The sequence below is a fragment of the Takifugu rubripes genome, chromosome 13, assembly GCF_901000725.2.
Source record: "Takifugu rubripes chromosome 13, fTakRub1.2, whole genome shotgun sequence".
Classification (NCBI taxonomy): Eukaryota; Metazoa; Chordata; class Actinopteri; order Tetraodontiformes; family Tetraodontidae; genus Takifugu; species Takifugu rubripes.
This window is the reverse complement of record NC_042297.1, coordinates 12583065-12603843: the sequence shown is the minus strand read 5'-3', so window position 1 is coordinate 12603843 and position 20779 is coordinate 12583065. Positions and strand designations below refer to the sequence as shown.

The 20779-nt window shown below is 43.3% G+C and overlaps 1 protein-coding gene across 1 annotated transcript in view; it reads right to left on the bottom strand.

Annotated features, from left to right (window-relative positions):
- LOC101068019 (protein kinase C-binding protein NELL1) overlaps nt 1-20779 on the bottom strand; it is a 160053-nt gene that overhangs the window by 93454 nt on the left and 45820 nt on the right. The window contains exons 4-5 of the mRNA XM_011609877.2: nt 18896-19046; nt 11324-11494 (exon numbers count right to left, since the gene is read on the bottom strand). Coding sequence (XP_011608179.1) covers nt 11324-11494; nt 18896-19046 — 322 coding nt within the window. The remainder of the gene's footprint in view (nt 1-11323; nt 11495-18895; nt 19047-20779) is intronic.

The window sequence follows — 20779 nt, the reverse complement described above, 5'->3', positions numbered from 1 at the left end:
ACCACAGGCTGCTGATATCAGCAGCAAATTCTACAGGACCAGCCGACCCCCCATATAGTGTAAGTTATAATACTCGCCGGAGGATTAAATAAAGGATTTCCATATCGTAGAGGAGCTAGAACAATAAGATGATTTCAAATCTACAAAAGACAAATGTAAAATGTAACAACTCCTAACGCATCGTCCCCCCATCGTGGCTTTTGATGGTGTGTTTCAAGTGGCTGAATTCAGATGCAGGACTGTGATTTAGTGGGTTTTGCTTCTTGAACCTCTTGCATCACTGTGAGGCCTGAGGCAGCTTCAGATAAGCTTCATTATTGGATGAGTTGTAAAAACATGTGGGGTGTTTCAGTGGGCAGGGAAAAAAAACCTCAGGACAAACACCCGCTCCGCCACGTCTTTAATACCAATAACTTTAACCCTCTAATCGGGATTCATTATGCAGGACTGCGTTACACCCCCCCCCCATCCCAAATTTTGACACCCGCTATTTGATTTATCACTTGGATTAGGAGCGACAAATGCTATATTGCAGCAAAAAGAGCAAACGCTTTTCAATTAGGGCTGCTTAGAGTTACTCCAAAGGAATACGTGATACTGGGAGGACGAATGGAGCAGATTCATCACGCCATCCATAACCAGGGAGAAATAGGGCAACGCTGTTCCACATTTACAGTGTTGCTCTTAACCTTTGTCACACAGAGAGACAGAGGGATGCGCATCTTGACACAAAGAAAGACTGAGGCAGGCGCACAGAATCTGGCCCATCATTCACGTGAAATACGAGGCTGGAGCCACCCCGAGACGAGGGGAGCGCTGCATTATGGCCGAGCTCAAGCTGCGGAGACACCGGCGGCCCCCAGACAACATAAATCCACATCTTACTGCCTGACACATATTTTGTTGACAGTCCACTCCAATAAGCTGCCAGGCCGCCTCATTTCCACAGATTTACCGGCGGAATTGAATAAACTACGTTTAATCTTGGAAAGGAAGCATTTCTGTTGAGGTGACTGGAGGATTCCCAAGTTTGTCTTTCAGCTGCTGATAAGAGCAGAGGCTCTCAAAAGAACAAATAAATGCAGAAAAAATCCACAAAATGCCATCAAGCCCACTGCGAAGGTTGCGTTCAGAGTATTCCCAAACGAATATTTTTCACCTTCAAAAGAGAGTCACAATATTTAGTCATTGGCAGCCCTCGTGGATCTCATTTTAAAAGATTCTCAATCACAGCCTCCATTATTCGCTCTGCCAAAATCTGTTGGCCACACTTACTGACAGACCACCAATTCTCCACTATTCAAGCATGAGATGAGTGTGTCGGGCCTCTGCCAGAGTCAAAAATCAGTTGCCACACATCCCCTCTGAATCCTCTCCCTTACTGCGGGCTGGAGCCATGAGTGGGCTCCATTCATCCCTGCCTAAAGGAGAAAAGGACATCAGGACAGACAGACATGGAGCCTGTCTTGCTTCCATGTTGACCCAGTCAAGGTATCAATATATAATATTCTCCTCACACTTTTGCTCAGACTTTCATCTAACTTTCTTCTTCTAAACAAATGATCCGAGACAGAATGTACACTCATTTGGACGGATCCGCCGGCCCATTTTGTTGCGTGTGTTTGCCATTTATCACCGTATCATAAGGCTAAATCAATGAGCTCAGCCCTTCAGTCGTACCGTAGCTGCAGTCTAGATGAAGGGGTTTGTCGAAAACACCCGTCACGACCATCAGAGACACGTTACCGAGGGATGCAATTAGACACACACACACACACACACACACACACACACACACACACACACACACACACACACACACACACACACACACACACACACACACACACACACACACACCCCTCTGATGGCACACTTGTTTACCATCTCTCATAATCATCTCTGAAACTTTCCAAACAAAACAGTTCTACCGTTCTGACTAAAATAAACATGAATAGGGCATTTACTATAGTAAAACAGGTTGGACACACCGCCAGAATAACAGCATATGTTACCATATGTGAAGAGCTGATCAATAGCTCTGCGTAGAATAGAAATTCAACATTAATGACCTGGAATTTATGTCCTCAGTAACTAAATGGACTGTAAAACCGAATTAGCTCCATTATGTCAGCATTAAGATTAGTAAGGCATTATGTCCACATCATTTTCTTTTGTGCCCACATCACCAGTCTGTTGCTGTCAAGGTCAAAGGTCATTTCACACATAACATGGGTTCTTGTGGGATGTCCAGCCCTGAATGGTATTCATAATGTCATCCTGCTTGTTGCAAAAGGTTGTAAAAATTTGGATTTTTTTTTGCTTTTAAAATTCCAATTACATGGCAGAAAACAATATCAAAGTCAAACTAATTCTTATTCATTCCTGAAATGCAAGAACAATGTCTGCAATGATGCTTCTCGAACAAACACATTACACATCTGGACATTACACAGGTTGAGTTAATAAATATGAACATTATAAAAAAGCAGGTAAACAGATTTTAAAGCAATACAATAAAAAGAACATAAATAAACTGACTATTTTCATTAGAACTCAGCCCATTTACAGAGACATTTCAGACCAGAGCCTCTTTTTATTTGAGCCACTATGATGATGATTATGACTCGATCAATGTTTCCACACTTTTACAGCAAGTCCTGTGTGAATGACAGCTTTAAAATTCCACGCGGCAACAAAGAGATTCTGGTGGTTTGAATACAAACAGCAAAGGGTCGAATCTTGATGCGTTTTAAGCTCAGAAGTTTTGTTCGTCTCTTCAGGGTTTTCAAACGGATTGTGTGTCCGTGGGGTTGTCTCCCCGCCAAGGAGAGGAGGGAAGGAACGATGTCACTGTAGGCGTTCAGAAGATGATGATTTCACCGTTGTTTGACGTTACAACAGAGCGGTTTTTCCAGTAAAGGAACCCCAGTTCCACTGTGGGGCGGTGAGGACTCCACTTGCAGAGGTTACAGAATCATGGCTGAGCTGCATGTTGAAGCAGCTGTCAGTGCAGTTCTGCAGCATCCACTTCTCAAAGGGCACCCGTCAGTCTCCTTCACACTCCTTAAGTGCTGCTATCAAATCGAACTGAACCACCTTCACTCAAACTGGAGCACCGCCATCCACAGTGGTTAGAGGATCTAGAAGTGTCACTTGAGTCAGAACGCACATACTTTGGTAAATCCCATCATGGGCCCAGAAATCCATAATGGATAAAAAGAGTAAAACATGAATTTCCCTCAAACCACATTAAACCCCAAATGTCATAAATGCCAAAGTAGCTTAAGAGAACTAGAGCATCCATACTGGAAAAGGTTCATTCAGGAAGTAGAACGCTTCCTAATATAAAAGCAGATAAATCAAGTTTAATGGGGAAGATGACCTAAATTCCTCTACCCCACATTTGATACATGGGATAGAGGCGTGGACTCACCCACAATATGTAGATGAAGATAGAGTCTAATCTGACTTTGTCATACAATTCCTGAAGGATCTCCACGCCTGGCTCCCCTCTGTCTTGGATATCTGTAATTACTTCACCTCAACAATGACCTTATCTGATGATGAAAGTCCCTGTCTCTGTCTGATAAGACGCCGCTGCAGATACCTTCTTAAAAAAAAGAGTCGAGTGCGCTGGTGTATCTTTTCCCGGGGTCTCCGTCGGTGGTACCTGGCACTGCTGCATCTGCCTGGTTTTCCTCCCGTTGGGCTCCACGCGGGAAGGCTTCATTAACGACACACTCCATCAGCCCTCGCAAAAGACAAAAGTGAGGCCCGACGCAGAGGCGCTGAAAGTTGAATCCATGAGCCGCAGCATGACGGCAGCCCAAAGACAGCAAAATAAAGACCAATGTGCCAGGACCAAGACATTGAGACAAAATGGATCGTTAATTTAAAAAGGTGCAACTTTCTGAAATGTACGATGTCATTACCTTGTTGTAAGTGTCACACCTATTTTGACTGGCAAAGACCAATCTTTGAATTATGGTCTGGGAGTAATCCAGGCATTTTCCCCAAGATACAAATAAATCCTGTCTGTAAAATTGAGGCTGTCATTGAGAAAATTCTCATCTCCTTCAGGATGATTGTATCAAATTAGCCGTGGAGAAAATAATGAAACTAATGTTCTATTCTATATTAACTAGTGTAAGGCAATAGTGGCATTGTCGGCAATTCCTAGAGCCATACCCGATGAAATGGAATTATACAATTACAATATAAGTGAGTCTTTGTGTTCTTTTTTCTCAACTGTGGACTTTATAAGCATTTAAAATAATAAAGTGGTACATTTATTCACATTCCCATAAAAGGAGAAAGTACTTTAAAAGAAACTCAAAGATTTAAGCCCATTTACACCTGATTTCTCCAAATCAAAACCAGGAGTTCAAACTTTAAATCAATTTCAGTATAAGTGCAGGCCGGAAAAAAAATCCCAGCTAACTGAGGAGCAGTCAGGCATTTTATGCATCCTGACTCACAAAAGGAGCACATTATAGAAAATCAATAATATTAAAAAAAACAAAAAGTGCTAATTGACATTTAAAAATTCCCTCCATTCGCGCGAGTATGGGAGTAATTACCGAGCAGCCTGCTCCAGACCTGCAGCCATTCAGCTGGCTCAAATGTTGGTTTTTCTGCTGGAATTGGCCCATTGATCGGAAACCCGAGGGCCACACGTAATTTCCTCTGGAGCTCCATAGTACACTGTGTCCAGGGTAACTGTGACAACACAGCCACCCAGTCAAACAAGAGTTTTCCGGTCAGATGTGCCAGCTGTAGCATCATCCGTTTCAAGGAGAGGGGCGAAGGCGCCAAGGTTACAGACGGTATCACCCTGCCGTTATTAACCCGATTCCAACTCATTATCATTCCCTGCATAGCTCCCTCTCAGCCGGGGCGCCGCGATCAGGTAAATGGAGTAATGAATGCTTGCTGCTCTGTTGCGCAGCACTGGCACTGTCCTTCACAGGAAATTAAAATGTTATACCCGAGCTGCTCATTAGCAGAAACTGTTTTGGTTTGACATGTTCACCTGTGACTTCACCTGTCACATACTGTATGTCCCAAATAAGCTACAATATTGAGACTGCGGCGCAGAAAAACATGCACCCCTAAACACAGCCTTCTTCTTGTGCTCATGATAGTTTGGGTCAGGCTGTTGAGCTGCTTAGCAGGTAAGAAAAAAGCTAATTTGCCTTCCAGCTCACTGCCTTCATTAATGAGCAAAGCAGAGTGTCATTTTCTGGCTGCCGGACACAAAAGCTGCGCGAGCTATATCGTTATGAGATCTTTAAGGTGGGGAGCGCTCGATGTCGGTCCCACTTCATTAGCCAAGTGAGTAATGTAAAAGACAATGTTTCATTACCCGCGTCGGGCTGTGCGTTTCATTGGGAAACCAAGTGATTCTGAAATGGATCTGCTATCAGCAGCCCAGCGAGACGTCATTTTCCATGCATAATGTTGATCTTTACGACGTAGAAGCTTTTCCGCCACATCTAATGTTTTAGTGATGACTGAGGCTGGTTGAGCCATCATCAACATGCAACAGCGCCGTGGGAAGCGAAAATTGATCACAACAAGCGAAAGGGAAATTTGAACTGAATAAATAAAATCACGTGCAGCACACCAAGAATGGAAAAAAATTAGAATGACCTTGTGATGACATGAGCACAGATGGTTTGGATGGTTTCTTCCACTCTCAGTTGGCTTCAAAGTGACTAAACCCTCATTCCTTGCCACAATTCTAGCTTTTAAGCTACAAGCGTTAGCAAGCCTGAACCCTCAGAAGTCCGTTTCTGTGACGCACAACAGCTCTTTGGGTGCTTACTGTGTGCTGGCAGTGTTGTTTCTGTCTTGTTTTCCACTGTCCAAAAACACAAGCAGAGTCACTTTTAAGATTTCAGCAGAGCCACTACGAGATAAGAAGAAAGATAGGGCTAAATGAGGCAACGGGGGGGGCTCAGACATTTAGTGGATTTTTGAAGCGTGCATGCACACACTAACTAACACACAGATGGCGGCAGCGTGGTTAGTGAAAGAAGTGATGAGCGGTTGGGGGGTCCTGAAAACACAACAGCCCTGCCCCGTCGCAGTTTATCCTTAATGGTTATATAACTGTCCCCTTTTAAGCTACAAAAGCTGCCCCAATTTAGCCCATTAGTCCACCTTAAACACCGATGGATGATTTATGAGCCAAATGAATGAAAAATGTAGATCAGAATACACCCTTAGTGAAGACCCTGGTTAATTCAGGACACGTATACATGTCTTTATTACCACACTCGTGCTGTTTGAGCATCTGCTCCTCTAACTGGAGCTGGATCAAGTGTCCACTGTCCTCTGTCAGTCATTGTAAAACAGGCACTTTCTGACTCAAAAGGCTCTCGGAATTCATGTTTGCAGTTCCAAATATGCAGCGCAGGCGATGCTTTTAGGCGATGGCACAAGGTGGCGCAGCTGGTGTAAAGGGCTCTAATTATTCAATTAATTTCAATGTACAACAAGAAATAGAGAATCATTTTCAGCTTCTTCTGGTTTCGTAAATAAAACCTTGTGGGGACCAATTTGTTAAAACAGGACAAAATATTTACAACCCTTAAATGAAATTGCAGCGTGGTGATTGTTTTACTTTTCTCAGATCTTATTTTTACATATTGGGAATAAGATCCTGTTAAATACAGAGCACTGAAGGAAATCCCATGTGTTTCTGTATTCCAGAGGGCTGAAGGAGCCCCAGAGCAAAAGAAAACAAAGGTCGGGTACATCTTGACTTGGGCAAGCTTTGGCTTAGATCCCATCTCTGAATCTTAGCGAGAAGGAGAAACAGTGCTTTTTGATGCACTCCTGCTTGCCTTCAAACAAAATCCAAAGATCACACGTGCAACCTGGCTAGACTGGCTGCCATGACAGCAACAACGCGGCAGAGCCGAGCCCAAACTGTGCTGCACTGAGAGCAACACGGGTCCTCTGGGAGACAGTTGGTACATGAAATGACCTTCTGTGATTCGGTGTGAGCTGCACAGTAGTAACAGGCGAGCAAAGCCAATGTCATTACCACCATCGGCTATTCAGATCCAAGACAAACGCCGGGTTGAGCGTGTAACCAGGGAGAATATATAGATGTTTGACACTAATTCAATTAGGGGAATTAGAAAATTGCAATTAGATACAACCGTTCTGTGTGTCTGACCTTCTCCGGCCACCACAAAGGCACTGCTGTGGCTAAAGCTAAAATAAACGCATATTTGGAGGAAAAGTCAGCAGCAGCTGCGTATTTTTGAAAAATAAATCCACCAGGAAATGAATGTCAGCAGATGCAGAGCAGTAAAACAGTCACTTCTGGGAGGAAACTAACTGCAGCAATCTTACCATTAAAGGAATATAACCTTGTATAGCTTGGACACATTTCTAAATGTGGCGTTTTATCGGGGTTGAACTCCAACCACAGCAGGAAATATTAGTAATATCAATGTCTAAATGTATGTGAAGAGGAGGAAAAATAAATACAGAAACCTTTCTATCTGAGGTACATGGAGTCTTTTCCAAAAGGAAAACTGTGATAAAAAATAGAATTTGAAACATTTGACCATCGTCTAAAGAAAAATTGTTCAAGCTTTCTCCAGGTCTTAAAACTGTGCGAGTTCAACAATGTAATATCGCAGCATCCCTGAAGTGAACAATTTGTCTATTCAAGGACCGTGCACACATGCGGCCATGCTAACCAGGCTCTCAAAATCCTCCTCCACACAAACACTTCCTGCTCGGGGGCCGATACACGAGCTGCTCTCCAAGATTCTCTGCAGCGTCTCTTCTTCGCTGAACCATTGCCTTCGTAAAAATCACCTCAGTCCTATTCCTAACTCGTGCACTCGTGTATGTGCACATGGAAGCAACGAGCTCAGGTGGGCTGTAAAATTCTGAGAGCCTTTTCTTTCTGAGGTCCAAGGAGTTAAAGACCACTGTTGTGTGCTCTGACAGCAACTTCCCACAATCACCCAGAGAGGACAACAGGCCCAGTTCTGGAGAGAAAGGCTCAAAACTTTTAATTAGCTGGGAAAAACACATGGATCTGAAGGTTGCAGCTTCTTAGTTATGTAACACATTAAAAGATATGAGATAGGAGAGATTCATCAGAATCTCATTGAGCGAGAGCATCGTCATTTTATTTCATTTTTTATGTAGATTTTATTTTTTAGGTTTAGTTTTCTTTTTAAAAGCTAGATAAAGGTCCTACAACGTAGTCTACAGAAACCTCTGAATGGAGATTGTTTCAAGATATTCCTCTGGACCGCTGATGGAGTTGGGAGAATATTGAAGCATTACAGACTTAAATTAGGGCTGTCGGCTTTGCAAAATGTTCCATAAAAATAATCTGGGGACGAGCAGAACAAACAGGCTCGGGCTGATAAGAATCATTTATTAGCATCTAAAGGAGCCAAACTGATAAGCTTTCCAGCGGAATCCATTCATCACTGAGCAAAAAAACCCTAATTATAGAGACAGAAGAATAACAGCAGGACAATCCAGGTCAAAATCAGGTCAACAGTCCAGGAAGCAGCGCCATACTGAGGTCAAAGGCTATAAACGTTCAGAACAGCAGGGACAAGAAAACCTTGTTTGGACCTAATGGACAAATCAAAGACTCAATAATCTTGATTTATTTAGATTCAATAATTCCCCCCTTCGATATTCAGCACTGTCCTTCTTTACCTGTACAGTAGGATATTCCTGTGATACTGTGTACTTCCTGTAAAGCACCTGGAGACAAGCTTGATTGTAACAGACGCTATATAAATAAGGTGCAATTGAACTGAATATTTCTGAGCCACGATCTTGGGGGTGGGTCTTGAGCTGTTTGTCAATACCAACAAACATGGCTCCTGGGGGAAGGATCCATCAGAGATGGAGCAACAGATTTTCGCAACTTGTGATTTCAGGACAAGCATCCAGCCGGCAAACACAAAGTGGAAAATCATGTCGGCGACAGGATTGAGTGAGGGTACCAGGGGGTTTATTAAATGTTAAAATGACATTCTGGAGCTTCGTGTTAGCGTGACTTCCTGGACACTATAGTGAGACGGTTAGCAGGGACCTCAATCTCTGCAATGAGAAGCAACGTGGAGGCTCAGAGGAGCCTTTTTCAAATATACAGAAAAGTTTGTTTTTAAAGACAATCCGCAGCACTGATGGTATCATCCTCTTCTCTGGAAACTCTTTTCGTTTTACTTTTCAGACTAAAAATACGCGAGATGATGACATAGAAAACCCTTGAAGCCCAGGCAAACTCGGGTAACATTATGGTTTGATCAAGTATATTAGGTGCTAAATTATAGTGTGAATGTACAGTATATAGTGCATTTTTAAGAACTTCAGACACACTTGCTCTGCTAACACACAGCATGTTTCCAGAGAAGCTGAAGTCAGTATTTATGCTGTCCAAGTAAATGTAGCAATTTTCTTTTTATTTCATTTTGATTTGACATGTGACAAATACATTTTTCCTATTCGACTTGAATTGCAGGAGACTGAAATTAAAAAGTTTCCAGCTCCTTCTGAGCAGTGAGCAGGCGGCAGCGTTACCTGGGAACCAGAGCCAGGCCACCAGGCCTTTGTCACTGTGAGAATGATTTTTAAAAAAAATCATGCAGCTAAATAACTGCAAATTTATATTATGTAAAAAAAAAAAAAAAATCGACTAAAAAACTAACAGCTGTAATGTTCAACGACCTTAAACTGTCCAGGCACATCTGCAACCAGATCCAAATGTTGACGCCTATACAGAATAATTCCAGCCTGACAGTTTCTGCTCTTCCAGTCCAGATATAAAGTAGCTCAGATTAGAGAAAGTGTTGATTTAATGACTAAAATGTGAAGATGTAAAGAATCAATTGAAGTTTTAAAAAAAGAAAACAATGGGAAGGATACTATGTGCATAATATACTGAAATGATTATATGCTACATATGTTTGTTTAAACTGACCTTTGCATTGTAGAAACCATTGATTATCAGTCTTGTTCACCATCTTCCTCCATCTCTTTTCTTTGATTTCAGGTTGACATTTTGCTGTCTGTTCAATCTTTTTCATCCCGCCTTTTTTCCCTCCCCTTTGTATCTTATGTGTACGGTGCACGTGACCTTGTCTTATGTCAGTGATTTATTGTACAGAATCACCTCTGTCACCCTAACCCCATTAAAGAGTGAATGTCACAGGCTGTGTGTGAAGCCACAATCGTAATCAATTGATGTCAGACATGAAGAAAGAGGCAAGAACGTGGGTCATAACCACCAATTCCCTCACTCCAACTGTTGCAGTTAACTCGGCTCTCACCCGCAGCCGTCCAAGTAGGGACGAGCTTATTTTTCTTCCAATTTTACACAATTACGTTTTGATCTTTTCATCCTAATAGTGCCCTCATCCTCCCTTTTATCTTGGCTGGAGTCTTATCTGACAACCGCTGCAGTGATAATTAATCGACAAACCAGCAGCCTGAGGGGAATAATAGGCATTTGGGAAGAATCGATACTACAACAAATCCAACATCGTTTCATCCGCGAGAGGCCGGGGAGCATTAACTCTGCCTAAATTTGCACTGCTGTATCCACACTGAGTGCAGACAGTAGATGCATTCGGCCCATATTATTCATGTCAGGTTGGACATGTTGAAAAGGACTCCGACACCATGAGAGCCAGTCACGTATTGCTTACCCTTTACATATTAAGCAGCATTGCGATGTTGCTTTTCAAGAGAAGTCTTTTTAGTGTTTTGAAAACCTCAAGTTTCCACTACCAATATTGTAACGAGCTACATTTAACATATTCTCCTTTACCGGAGACTCACATTCACATAAAGAAAAAGAGACAGTGCCTCTGATGGCAGCTGCCACCTGTACGGATGCATGAAAAAGGACAAGTGACGGCTCGCTGGCTCTCAGGAGGGACGACTGAGAGGGAGTGATGCAGCTCAAGTGCATGTTTATAGATCAGCTCTGACTGAGTGCTCCTTTAGAAAAGGCCAGTCACTACCCAATCGATGAGGTGATTATATCATTGTTACCTTCCACTTCATTACAGAGCAGCAAGACATCCTGTAGGCTTTATACAGACATTCCATCTTTCTTCCAACGGCTCCTGCTCGTGTTTATTAGCTCAGCTGTTCCACTGTCTGAGCTATTAACAGCCTGTCATTAAGATACTAACAAACAAATATTTACCTTTATAGAAACAGACAGCTCATTAGAAATATTGCCCCAGACAAATGTGAGAAAAGTAAACTCAGTTTCCTGTAAGAGATTCCGAGGTGCCGTTTGGTGCATCGTTACCTGTTACAGTCGACGTGCAGCAGTAGGTGGGAGGCGCTGATGGTGAGAGCGATCTTGTGCCAGAGGCCATCAGCTAGGCGGTAGGGAAAGGACTCGGAGCGCGGCTTGCCTTTGAAGCGGTAGTGATAGCGGATCTCCTCTCTCACTCCGCTGCTCTCCAGTTCAAAGTAACTGCAGCAGAAAACAGGTCAGGGCGTCAGAGGCACTGGGCACTTAGCAGACATAACAGTGAAGCTGCAAGCTGGAATTCTCCCAATCTTACACAAGCACCAAAATTACAGGACATCAGTGATATCAGTTAGATTAAGAGGCCTGATGGCAAGAAAACTGAGGCTTCAAATAATTATTTCTCCAAGAGACATAATGAGGAAATAAGTCATTAGAATTGCACCTCTCTTGTGTCTGTGGTTATACAGGGATGAAGGTACACTTGACCTCCACGTGTCTGTAAGGCAAAGGCCAGACGGGTCATTGTTTATCGTCAATAAGATAGGACGAGAATAGAATAGACATACAATAATTAGTGTTGCCTCTATTTGATTTTGGACACAGTCAAATTTGGGCTGCAAAAAGGCATAAATGCTAAACTTATTCTGGGCTAAACTTATGCTGAATTTTGCTGGATACTTAAACTATATGACCCAGCTAAGCTCCTGTCTAAAAGCTATTTTTGGTACAGATTTGCTCATATTTTGGGTTTTTTTGCAGCACGACTGCAGGTGTTCGACCTGCGGCTCATCTCGGCAGCATGTGCACGACTCCTCACCCTCATCAGCCATGCTAAATTATCCAACAGCCAGCCACAGAAGGCTTTAGCCCCGAGAGCTGCAGGAAACCAGTAATGACATTTTAGCTTCCCTGCGGCTGCAATTGACCTCAAAACTTGATCCCACAGCCCCTCAGTACACACAAACACACACACCTCACTCAGAAACAGGCACACATATAGCATAACACATTCCTATCCCAATGTTTCAGACACAGGAACAGAGAATCACACAGGGATCAAGCCCATTCAATACCAAAGCTCAATAACTCTCATGCATATTTATAGGGAGGGAGAGAGGAGACCCACTTGAAAGAATATCAATGGAAGCTGTGGGGAGGGAGGTTTATGCATCCTCCTGTTGGAAAATGAATGACAGTCACTGGAACTGATTCCAAGCTGGAATGTTGGAGACATTTCTTTAATGACCAGATTCAAATGATTCTGTGGTTGAAGGGGAAAACATAATGGGACTCATCGTTAAGTGATCTGGTTTCTTTATACCAATACCAGTTAAAACTTTTGATTCACTTCTTAAATTTGCAAACACACACTTGCTGCATTTTGTTTTTGTTTTTCATCAAAAGTGACGGAGACATTAAAGAGCAGCACAGTAGCTCAAAGTTGAGTTGCTGCTAACAGGAGGCTTATTTCCATCTGCCTTTCTCGCACTGGCAGACAGCTTTGCAGCCATCCTGCTGTGTGGCGTATTACCATGTTGCCCGTGCCTTGGTAATGATCATTTTCTAATCGCAACTGTTATTATCAGGAATTTCAATCTAATTATCTTTGCAAGCACTCTCTCTATTAAATTCATGTCAGTTTGTCTAAAATTTGTTCCAGTTTAATGAAAAATCCCTGAGAACTAAACTCCCAAAAATGAAGATGCATTAAAACATGCTGCAGCAGCACATCTGGCCGACCCACGCGACTTTACTCCCTTCCGGCGAGATAATGGACAACGCTTATTTCACATGTGGCATCAGATAGTTGCAATAAACGCAACCAACATGAAAACTTTGGCTCAATTCCAGCTGCTTCTGTAGCAGATATAAAGGGGAATACATTAATATTTAATCAAGACAAAACAAAGGAACTCATTGGGAGGGGTGACGCAGTCTCAAAAAGAACTCCAAGTTTACCACAGAGGTAATGACAACCCATCACCACCACCAACCCCCCCAATACAGCAGAAGAATCAGAATCAGAAGAAGGTTTATTGCCATTGTACATGTAATACACAGTATTACACAAACTAGGAATTTGTCGTGGTGTGCCGCTGCGACATTCAACATAACATTAGACATCAACATCAACAATAAAATAAAATAAGACTTATATACAGTATTTACATAAATAGTGAGTGGTGAGAAATAGTGCAGGTCCATGAGGAGTAGTGTATTGTTTATGAGTCTGGCTGGCTGCTGTACATGGTGCTTAAGTGATAAGTCACTTGGTGTTCAGCAGCCTGATGGCAGAGGGGAAGAAGCTGTTAGTGTAGCGGGAGGTTCTGGTCCGAATGGACCGTAGTCTCCTGCCTGAGGGGAGGGGGGAAAACAGTCCGTGACCAGGGTGGGAAGGGTCGGCCGTGATCCGACCTGCACACCTCCGGGTCCTGGAGATATACAGGTCCCGGATGGATGGGAGCCTGCAGCCGATCACCTTCTCGGCAGCGCGCACGACGCGCTGCAGCCTCAGTCTGTCCCTGACGGTGGCACCAGCAAACCACACGGTGATGGAGGAGGTGAGGATGGACTCGATGATGGCCGTATAAAACTGCGCCAACATCCTGGGAGGCAGATTGAGCTTCCTCAGCTTCCGTAGGAAGAACATCCTTTGCTGGGCCTTCTTGATGAGGGAGCTGATGGTTGGCTCCCACTTAAGGTCCCGGGTGATGGTGGTGCCCAGGAAGCGGAAGGAGTCCGTGATGGTGACGGGGGAGTCCATAAGGGCAAGGGGGGGCAAAGGGGCTGTAACTTTCCTGAAGTCCACAATCATCTCCACTGTCTTCTGAGCGTTCAGCTGCAGGTTGTTGTGTCCGCACCAGGACACCAGTCGAGCCACCTCCCTCCTGTAGCAGTGCTGTACTGTACAATCATCACGCTGTAAATGAACAAACACCACAGGGAAGAGCTTTTCTAGGATACACTGCGTTTGCAGGCGTCAGGCAGCAGCCGAGTCCTGCCTGAACCCAAGAGATGCAGTCAGCACGGGCACAGATGCTTCTCCATCACGCACGATACCTCTGGCATTAAATGAGTAACATTGCTCTGCACTGGCCTGGCGGCCCTCCGCCGCCACGCAGCCAAGCAGAGTCACTGATACTCGCCACCCAGAGAAGACTCATCCTCACCAAACTAGGAGTAAAATGAGAGGAAGAGCTCTCAAGCTTCGCCTCTCCACTGATGGAGACCTCCTCGGGGCTTTGAGAGGCCTGGAATCACTCATCGAGCACAAACACCGCTATCCTGATTTAACTCATAAAATAATCATCAAAGGCTTTTAACTCTACTTCAGAGCAACCATTTATTTTATGAAGCATTTTGGGGCCCCCATTTTAAGTTTCTGTTACAGCATCTTGAATGAAGAAGGGTCTATTGGTGGACAAATTGCGCAATCTGTTAGACATGAAAATTCCAGTAGCTTCTTTGATATTTTTTTTTTTTTTTTTTTTTTTTTTTTTTTTTTTTTAATTGCACTGCAATGCACCAGCTATTGTTTTATTACCATCAGCTGAATTAATCTAAAACTCCCAAATCTTGGAAACAAAAGGAATTGTATTTGCATCTCAAAGAGACCGTTTCAGTCTGCAGCAGAACACAATTGAGCTTCTGAACCCAGCAGTTATGCTTTGTGATCTGTTCTCTCCACGAGGATCACTGTTAAAGGTCACCACACAATTGATAAGCAGAGCTGGAACAAAACAAAGAAAAGCTGCATGTATTTTTGTTAAAAGTCCAGAAATTTGAAATGTGTCTACTAGATAATAACCGAACCTGTGGACCTGGATGCAATGTCCCCGCAATCGAGGTTGAATATGCCAGAAACATGAAATCACTCTACATCATGATGTTGTTTTAGGAGTAATCAGAAACAAACCTTTTCTGTAACCTACGTTTGAAGAGGAGTCTGAAAATATACCCACCATTCTGAATGAACCCAAACACAAGCGCAGCTCTTGTCCTCTAAAGCAAAGGTTGTCAACCCACTTCTGTGGGTCCAACCAGGTTTTCTGTCCTACCAGCTGCTTTCACAAAGGGAAATGTGGGTGTCTCTCAGGCTGAAGATAAAGCCTGGTTGGATTATGGGCCACGCAGGACTGGTTTGATGACCCTCTGCAGCAAAACATGTTTCTGCTGCCATATCAGCCGCACTGTAGCAGCACAAAAAATGAGGTCTTCTCAACGTTCATCATGGAGAGCATGTTTGCGCTTTGAAGCAGGCATGCAGCTGGATTTTAAACAGCAGTCCAGCAGCACTGTGGCTTTCAAAGCTGTCCAGTTGTAGTTATTATCATTAAAGCAATGAAATGAGGGAATCATTTATTCCCATTTATAAAGTTCTAAATTCACATTGCTGCAGGGAATGTATAAAATTTTAATAATAACAATATCTAAAAATATGCCGTGTCTAAATGTTAATAAAGGGCAAAAAAAAGGGTTCCGTGTTCATCTGAATGTTCCTGAGGCTCACCCCAAAGACCAGGTGAGTGTGCTCACTCAAATGGTGGTTATGGGCTGTCGAAGGGTCTATGAGTATGCTGACTGGTGTGGGAAGAGTCTGTTGAGGTGACGAATCGTCGTCATCAAAATGCGCTGTCATCACCGGCGAGAGAGGGACTGTGAAGAGAAAGGCTGCCTCGGATCAGAGGGTTGGCACTATATCATCCTGTTTTTGTTCTCTACCTCAGGTGTCATGCAACTATTTTCTGGAGGGGAACTGACAACCAATTATCTGCTGAACAGGGAGGTCAAACCTCTGGATCTTAACCCTAGATTGAGAGAATGGAGGCGTACAGGTCGCAGCCTGACAGGCCACTCAATACCAGGGCCGACTTCTCTGCTGGGTCTGCCTCAAGAGGATTAGTTCTTGATGGCAGATTCTGGAATCAGCTAATTATTCTCCGCACAGTGGAAGGAAACCCTCAAGATGGAGGATATCAGTTTTTATCTCCACTGTCTGAAGTACAGCAAATGGCTGGAACACTTTAAAATGTCAGGTGGGAGAGTTTCTGATGATTGTGTGAGTACACGGCTGGTACATTTTCTGGGGTGGAAACAGAATTGGACAGTTCAAATCTGACTAATGGGTGGAGTCTTCACATTATTCAAAGTAACTGATTTCACTTGTGGCCAGAAACCTAAACCGTTGAGATGCAGAGTGTTCATTTCTCCTCTAAAACACTAATAATAACATTAAAAACGTCTCCATCTTTCATCGGGTGCTTTAAAACCGAACGTGTGGGTTTCCTGACAGAGATTCAGACAGAGTCGGTGAGTGAAAATGGGCAGACAGAAGAACAGGAGAAGGTAACTGAGCAGCTTTGGTGTTTAAGTGCTCAGGTGGGAAGAGCTGCAGAGAGACAGAGCTTTGAGTTACTTCATCACAGACCTGCTGCCAGTTGCTGACAATAAGAGTGTTACTGGGAGCCAGAAAAGTGCTGGCTGCGCAAGAATAGGCTTCTTTTGTTCTTTTCAGACTAGCGGAGCAGCAATAAACCTCCCCTTCTATTCCCTAGTGCTCAGAGGACAAGAAGAAAAGTTCCTTCTGCCTTTGCAATGGTTACTGAGAAATGCATGCATTCAAAAGATGCTTTCACTTTGAGTGTGAGGAGAGCCAAGCACGAGAATAAGGGATATTATAAGGCAGACGCTGAGCTGAAGAAGGTGGGAGGCAAGAGAAGGGGCTTTAATTGTACTGACAGTAAGATGGAGACATAAGGGGAGAAGAGAGAGAATGTGTGATTAGATCTGGCCAAGTGGTAGAGCTAGCTGTCTGTTAGCTCCCTGAATGAGAAGGCTGTGTTATAATGGGAAAGAATGGGCATTGGCTGAGGCTCTAATGGGGCCTTCAGAGAGGATTCAGGGGTTTTGAACAAATCCTCAGTCACAATGGAGAACAGGTCTGCAACGAGCCAGTCTAGGCTCTGGCCATCTCACCAAATTTAATTACACTCGCTGTGTGGCAAGCTGCCTCGCATAAGAGCACAGCCCGAAATAACTTTAGCTTGTCTGAGCTGCATTTGCATCCCAATATCCCCTTTGTGATACACAACAACATGCATTTGGAGAAAAATGAAAGGTGAAAACCAGCGGAAGACACATCATTTTTGCTTCAAAAGGATGCGTGGCTGAGACATTGTGTGTTCTCCATGGCTAGACTTTATAGCCGCAATTTCATTAACAAGATTTACGAAATCACATGTCCTAGTTGCTTGTGAATGGCTGAATTTACCTTGAACTGGTGGAAAGTTGAACAGACCGTACTTTTAAAAACAAGCAAATTAGCACTGCTAATTTGTACAAGGAAATTGTACAAGGAAATTTTCCAGCTCTTTCACAAATTGTATAATTTCCAAAACTCAAAATAATTTGGCAATAAAATAAGTTATTATATATATAAATATGTTTCTATTGTTGCTCTAAACCTCATTTGAGATTAATTTTACCACATAGAACGCGTGTCTGTGCCTGAAGGAAAAGAGTTAATCTGCCCACAACATTTAGCCTTGCTAGTATTTAGCCTGCTTTACTCTGATACCTTAACCGTCTTCATGGTCATTATGACAGTGGCCAGCACCTACTCTTCAGGTGTGAATCATGTCATGTAGATAAATGCACATTCTGTGCATTCTCTCAGCTGGAGTGGCTGAATATTATCCGTCATCTGATCCCAATCTAAAGTTGCTGAGATGAACCCTTTAAACCCAACAAAAGAAGAGAAATCCAATGCGTTAAAGCGTAAATACCTTCTAAACTTTTTATGGGTTCAGTATAACTGTCTATTTTAGTGGACAAACTTTTATTAAAAACCCTCCTCCATCAGTGGAGGCACCCCTCCACCTTCAATCATCAGCCAACACAGGCACCGCACACACACTGCACACCCACTTGCGTGTCCATGCGATTGCATGCTTTGCAGAACACAAAGCCCTTTACATTGAAAAAGAGTGGAAGAAATCAATATTGCCCTTTGAAACTGTTTCAAATCTGTACGATTTCTCCGGGGGCCAGGGGTGAGCGCGCCGCTTCGTCTCCCTGATGTACTGCAGCTATCACAATCTGTAGGCAAATTCTCCACAGGAAGGCAAAGTCAATGAACTCCATCGTGTAATTTGCAACCTGGAGGAAATAGGTGTGTTTTCTGGTTGTGTATCCCAACTCGGCTGCAAGGCCGAACACTCAAGCTGTCAGCGCAGCAGCCACAGATACGGATGAAGGCTGTTTATTCAGGCCTCTGTGATAAAATATAACATTATCATGGTGCTTTTTTATTGCTCACTACTTTGCGGCTCTATTACAGGTACAATACATTCAAGCTTATCTTTCTGGCCAGAGCACACAGGAGGAATCGATGCATTATTCCAGACGCCGGCTCGGCCTGCCATCACCATTTGACTTGCACCTCCAGTGGCGTAATCTCACAATAAGCCTGAGTACGCCGCATCAACAGCCACCTGCCATGAGTGATACGCCAGTTCATCTCCGGGTTTAATTTCAAACCGGAGCGCTCAGTGAACCGAGGAAGTGAAGTTGTACGAAGGAGGAGCAGCGAGCGTAAAACAAAGAGGATTACAAACGGATTACCTGTGTTCTGATTCATGGATGGAGAATATGACTCCCGACGTGGAGGACTTCTGCTGGATGGAGGCCAAGAAGGTAAACTCACTTTTACTCCTGAAGAGCTGCACCACCCTCTCCGTGATGTGTGCCGGGGCGTGAACAGCTCTCCCGACATCTGAAGGTGGGGAAAAACAGCAAAAGGAGAAAATCGTGAGACCTTGAAAAGTGACTGACTCCCCCTCTGCACTTCAGAAAGTGTGAGCAACATTATTCCATTGCTAATCACACATGTTGAAGCACGTTTCACCCGATCAACACCTCTGACGTTTTCCATCCGCAACCAGTTTGAAAAGTCGCTTTCTGTCGAGGTCGAGAATTTCCGCCAGTGAAGAATGCCACGTGCCACATTAAGACTAAGAACATTCGAAACCAAACGACATTGAAAGAAATAAAATTAAACGTGATGAAGGTTTTTGACCTGTAGCTTCCCTTTACCAGCTTTTGAATTGATTATTTCTTTTCATTATCGTGATACTTTCACATTCAACGGCGGCCACCAGTCATCAAATTAAATATTTCAATCAATCTCATGGAATCAGCAGACAAGACTATGAATCTATTTCACAGCAGCAGATGACCCCACGCAATTTCTTAGCAACAGCGCTCATGGTGATGGCACCCACCATGTGTCCTCTCTCATCAAGAGCCAAAGACTTTACCACTTTTATTTAGATACAGAAATCACTGTCTACAACAAAACTGACAGCTGAATTAGAAAAGCAGCCCAGATTTGCCCTGTAAATCCATATGGACAGCCTTTCCTGAACACTAGAGATCAAAACCACGTGACCCCTTGCCTCCTGTATGAGCGGAATTAGAATTAGAAATAGAAATGTAGCTTCTGCTGAAGTTTTCTGTAGCAATGTAAACTCAAAAAACAAATAAAAATGCTAAAAGTACATCAGAACCACAAACAGAAAATGCTACAAAATGTGGGCATTTGAAATGCAGGGCAGGTATACACCCAGACAAAGTTCTGAGAAGTTGTGACTAAAATTCCTGGAGCATCACAATCAGAAGTCTGGGGGTCATGGGAGGTCGAAGTTGCTTTTACCCCCCCACCCCCCCAGGGCATAAAAATCAAATCTGTGTTGGGGTCATTCGAAAAGCTAGAGCACAATGTTTTCCATCACACTCTTCCTGAAATACCATTTTCAAAGGAAGAGAGGCATGAAAAACTTGATTATTGATGGATGTGTTCCCAAACATCTACAAGGGGGGGGGGGGGGGCAGAGAGAGACTGACAGAGAGGGGGGGCTGCTAATTTTTTTTTTTTTTCTTTTCTGCTTGCTAGAGCAGTTTATTTAGTTTTTTTTAAAGATCATTTTAATTGTGGGGAGGAAATGTACCCTTTCAGACATAACAATCAAAGCTCATACACAGAACTGTAATTACCCCACAGAAAAGACATTTGATTCCCTCTTTAATAATCTCCCCAAAAAAGAACGATGAACCTCTGATAGCATCTCGTCAGAGCTGGATTCTTTTTCACTCTTTCTAAAAATACAAACATCTTCATTTATTCTTGTTGTTACTGAAGACGAGATCTTTTAATGACGCTAAAATTAGATTTTGTGTCACAAACCGCCGTTTCAGTTGTCTATCATTCCGATAACTCATAAAGCTGCAATCACTGTTTGGAGTCAAATCCATCCCCATAATGAGGTTAGCAATAAAACTATTTTTAACTTATTTACTCCAATAACATGAAGCTGTTTCAGCTGTCAGCCCAACTTCTTTCATTGTCACCTAAGAGACACAATGTTAAAAGATGCTGTCGGACTACAGCAGGCGAGTCTCCATTGAGAGTCCATAAACATATGACTGAAGGGTTTTACCTCAGTCTGA